The sequence below is a fragment of the Sorex fumeus genome, unplaced genomic scaffold (assembly GCF_029834395.1).
Source record: "Sorex fumeus unplaced genomic scaffold, SorFum_2.1 ptg000039l, whole genome shotgun sequence".
NCBI lineage: Eukaryota > Metazoa > Chordata > Mammalia > Eulipotyphla > Soricidae > Sorex > Sorex fumeus.
In genome coordinates, this window is record NW_026606096.1 from 13,934,067 (window position 1) to 13,938,746 (window position 4,680).

Below are 4,680 nucleotides of genomic sequence, written 5' to 3' on the forward strand. Positions count from 1 at the left end.
CTTGGGGGTACTTGCCTGCCTCTGGGCTCAAGGATCACACCTGGCAAACACCTTACAGCCTCCACTATCTCTCTGATGCCAACAGCGCTCCGTTTCTAGTTTTTTTTTATCATTTCTACTTTTCCTCAACAAGAATGGGATGTGGAACATGAAGACAATTGAAGAAGGGCTTGCTTCCCCTGAAAGCTAGTTCCCTGAACATGGCATTCCTTGTGACAAAATAGAGCTCTGGGGAATCACTTCCCTCTCTGAAAATCCTTTAATCCAGCCCCACCCTATCTCAGGGTGGTTCTCCTGAGCCCTACCCTAGGATGTATATAAATGCTGTGCTGAGTGCAGGGCAAGCATTGCCAGACTGAAGTCTGCATCCTCCAAGGAGAGCAGCTCACCAACAGCAACAAGCACTGTGCAGGACCAGAATCAGGACCAAGGTGAGTAGTGATCAATCAGGGGTTTTGCCTTATGTAGAGCAGGGGTGGGCCAGAGAGATCAAAGTGGGGATGGGGAGGGAAGGGGGGTTGTGTTTCTTGCTGGACCAGAGCTTAGCTCCCACAATTTCCTTTGTGCTCACTGTGTGAGGTTCTAGAGGGCAACTTTCTGACTATCTGGTGTCTATCTTCCTTATACTGAGAGACAGAATTAAGTTCCCTTTCCTCCTCTAATATGAATGGGGTCATTTTCCCATTAACGGAGACTTGACAACTGTGGAGCAATATTACTTGAAACAGGGGACCCTAATGCACGAGGGACCCTATTGCACGAGCAGTTCCTTTGGTCTTAGGAGAGTAAACTTGGAGAAGCCCTTGAGTTAGAAGTGTTCTGGTTATCAGAGAGACACATCCCTTAGAAACCCATATTGAGTTCAGGACAATGACTGCGTGTGTAACTGTTTTCCTGGCAGGAGAGAGCCTGAGGGTTTCAACTTTCTGAGGAAAATCACCCCCGACTTGCACTTTCCCACACCCAAGGATGGAGGTGTGGGAAGCCCTGGCCAAAATGCAGCCAGACCTCATCTGTCGCATCTGTCTGGACTACATCAATGACCCTGTCACCATCGACTGCGGCCACAGCTTCTGCGACTCCTGCATCCACATGTCATCGAAGGAACTGCAGGACACATTCCCTTGTCCCGTGTGCCCGCAGTCCCGCCAGGAGATGCGCGTCAGTGCCAACGCCCAGCTGGGCAGGCTGGTGGACCTGGCCAAGCTCCTGCACAGCTCCAGGAGCAGCGAGATGGCAGTGGCAGAGGAGGGCAGGTGTGAGGAGCACAGGCAGGGAGTGAGCCTCTTCTGCGAGGATGACCAGGAGCTGGTGTGTCCCCAGTGCGCCCAGAGCCCTACCCACCAGGGCCACCAGGTCAGGTCCATAGGCGAGGCAGCGGCTCATCACAGACAGAGGCTTGGTGACTGCATCAAGTCCCTGAAGAAGCAGCTGGTAGAGCTGCAGAAGCTAGAAGTCGCCCAAGACAGAAACATCCTGCAGCTGAGAGAGGACATGGGAAAGCACAGGAATCAACTGGCCTTGGAATTTGAGCAGCTCACCCAGTTTGTGGAGCGTGAGCACGAGGCCGCGCTCTGCAGGCTGACAGAAGAGGACAAACGCCTGCAGCAGCAGCTCAGGGACAACCTGGAGGCCTACTCGGACCACATCTCGGAGCTGAAGGACCTCAGACGGGAGGTGGCAGAGCGGAGCGTGATGTCTGAGGAGATGGTGCTGAGGGGCGTGAGGGGCCTGCAGCAGTGCTGTGTGGGCCTGCAGCCCCCGGCCGTGCAGCCCCTGCGCTTCTGGCCCGTGGCCTACAGCCTCCCTCCTCTGCACTCGCTGCTCAACAGCATCATCCGGAGATTCCGAGAGCGCATCAGCCTGGACCCCGACACGGCCCACCCCAGCCTGCGCGTGTCCCAGGACCTCTAGTCGGTGACCTGCGTGAGGGAGAGGTCCAAAGGGGATGGCGACCCCTGGCCCTGGGATGACACCGCCCAGCTGGTGGTCCTGGGCCGGGAGGGCTTCGCCTCTGGCTGCCACTACTGGGAGGTGCAGGTGGGTGCCAAGCCCGAGTGGGCCGTGGGCGTGTGCAGCGTGGTCCCTTCGGCGCAGACCTCGCGGCCTCTGGCGGCTCCCAAGAGATGCTGGACGCTGCAGCTGCAGGACGGCGACTACCTGGCCGTGAGTGCGGGGCTGTGCCTCTGGCTCTCAGGGACCAGCCCACGGCCATCGGCGTTTACCTGGACTGGGAGCTGGGCCAGCTTTCCTTCTACAACTTCGCCGACGGGTCTCACCTGCACTCGTTCACTGAGCCCTTCGCTCAAGAGCTCAAGCCCTACTTCTGCTTGGGGCCCGACTCCGCCCCTCTCTCTGCGGGCGCTGGTGGGGCTGAGGATGGATGAGCATATCCTGGGCTTCCCCCCTGCATCATGTGGTCAGCTTGTGTTCTTGTAAATTTGGAATTCTTTGCATTAGGTGTCGATGGTTAAGGTTGATGTGAAGAACTGTTCCCATTTTGTAACTCTTTGTAATTTTTAATGCCAACTATTTTATATCTTTATGTCTATTTCTAATAAAATAAAAATTTAATGGTTAATAAGTTATACTTCCTTTCCTCAACATGTTACTGTCAAAGACATTGCAAACTTTTCTGATCCAGTTTTACTAGACCTGGGAGGTGGGAGGTCCCTGGGACTTTTGGCTTATTTTTAACACAGGTTGTTTATTCTTAGAGAATATGTGTATTTCACCAGTTTTCCTCAATTCTGTAACACTTTAGCAGTTTCCTCTGAGCATGGATCAAGGATTATCCACTTTGCCCAGTTTGATGAGGACCAAATAATAAAATAAATAAATAATTATAAAAACAAAGATCTGAATTTGTTATTAATATACTGCTACACTTACAAACAAAATTACGAATCAGATGTCACACACTTTTGCAGTTCCCCCACTCAGAAATGTTTTATTTGGGGCTGGAGCAATTGCATAGCGGGTAGGGCTTTTGCCTTGCACGTAGCTGCCCCAAGTTCGATTCCCTGCATCCCATATGGCCCTGTGAGCACTGCCAGGAGTCATTCCTGAGCGCAGAGCCAGAAGTAACCCCTGTGCATTGCCGGGAGTGACCCCCAAAAGAAAAATAATAATAATAATAATAATAATTTATTTGAGCCTTGTTATATAAATACCTTTTTCTCCTCCTGGCAAGAGAGAGCCCAAGGAGCTCTGCCTTGTGAGGAATAAAACTCCAGTTCTGCCCTTCCCACAGCTGAGAATGGAGGTGTTGGCAAAACTGGCCAAAATGCAGGCAGAGCTCATCTGTCCCATCTACCTGGACTACTCAGTCACCATCGACTTGGAGCACAACTTCTGTGACTGCTGCATAAGCCCCTCATGAAAGGACATGCAAGACAGATACTATTGCCCTGTCTGCGGGCAGCCCCACCAGGAGAAGAGTGTCAGTGCCATTGCCCAGCTGGGCAGGCTGGTTGACCTGGCCAAGTTCACTACCGCTCCAAAATGCTCACGTTGTTTTCCCTCCCACTCTAAGGTGCTGAGTCTTTCCACCTCAGAGGTGTTCAATAGTCCTGCTTTGGAGCAGCAATAGGGAATGTGATTAGGTAGACTTCCTTTTCAGAGGAAAACCTCATTAATGGCTGCCCCCACGTGTCTATTTGTCTGTATTATGTCCACAACACACCTGTAAATAATCACCCTTCACTCCAACTTCCTAGAAGGAAGTTTTACTTGTGAATCCTTTGCCAGCAGAAAGAGCAACTCAATTTGGGTCATGTTAGGTACTGAATGATTCATGTACAGAAAGTTGAGGAAAGAACTGGAGGCTCTGGTTCGTTCTATTCTTCTGACAGCATACAGCACAGTCTTGAAGACTAGCATCCACCTGGAGCATGGATTGAGTCATATTTCCTTTTATAATATGAGAAAGGTCTTATACTCATTTCTTTTTTTAATTTCTGTTTCCTACTGTTATGTAAAGGTCGGGAGCGATAGCACAGTGAGTAGGGCATTTGCCTTGCATGTGGCTGACGTGGCCGATTTGGGTCCTGCACACCTCTCAGAGAGCCCGGCAAGCTACTGAGAGTATCCCGCTTGCAAAAAAAGCTTGGCAAACTACCCGCGACGTATTTGATATGCCAAACAGAGTAACAAGTGTCACAATGGTCTCCATTTACATTTACTGTGTCTGCTAGAGCAAATTGATGGACAATGGGAGGACAGTGACAGTGATTTATTTATTTATTTATTTTTGTGGCCACAGCAGGTGATGCTCAGGGCTTACTTTCGGCTCTATTCTTGGAAATTACTCCTGACTGCACATGGGACCAGATAGGATCGTAGGGATTGAACCTGGGACAGTGTGTGCAAAGCAAATACCCCACCAGCTATTCTATGGGTCCATTCTATTGTCATGTTTTTTAGAAAAAAGAGGAATGGTGTATACTGGCAATGAGTTCTTTAGAATTAATACAGTCAAGATGAGATTGAAGAAGTAACTTTCACTAGTCCTAAATGAGCAAGTTTTAAAGAACAGAACCATTTTTTGGTCACAGGAAGTAAGGCAGATAAGACTTTAATTGACACCAGTACAGACCTATAGGATCCTGGACCCCTTGGAAAAGTGCCCGAGCATGTCTAAAATTGTGAGAAGCACATAAATGTTGATCATCAAAAGTT

The 4,680-nt window shown here is 50.0% G+C and overlaps 1 protein-coding gene across 1 annotated transcript; it reads left to right on the top strand.

Moving 5' to 3' along the window:
• Positions 1–969: 969 nt before the first annotated feature.
• LOC130028132 (tripartite motif-containing protein 75-like) lies at positions 970–1,914 on the top strand. The gene has a single exon (XM_056118849.1). The coding sequence runs from the start codon at positions 970–972 to the stop codon at positions 1,912–1,914; it is 945 nt and encodes a 314-aa protein (XP_055974824.1).
• The last annotated feature ends 2,766 nt before the right edge of the window (positions 1,915–4,680 follow it).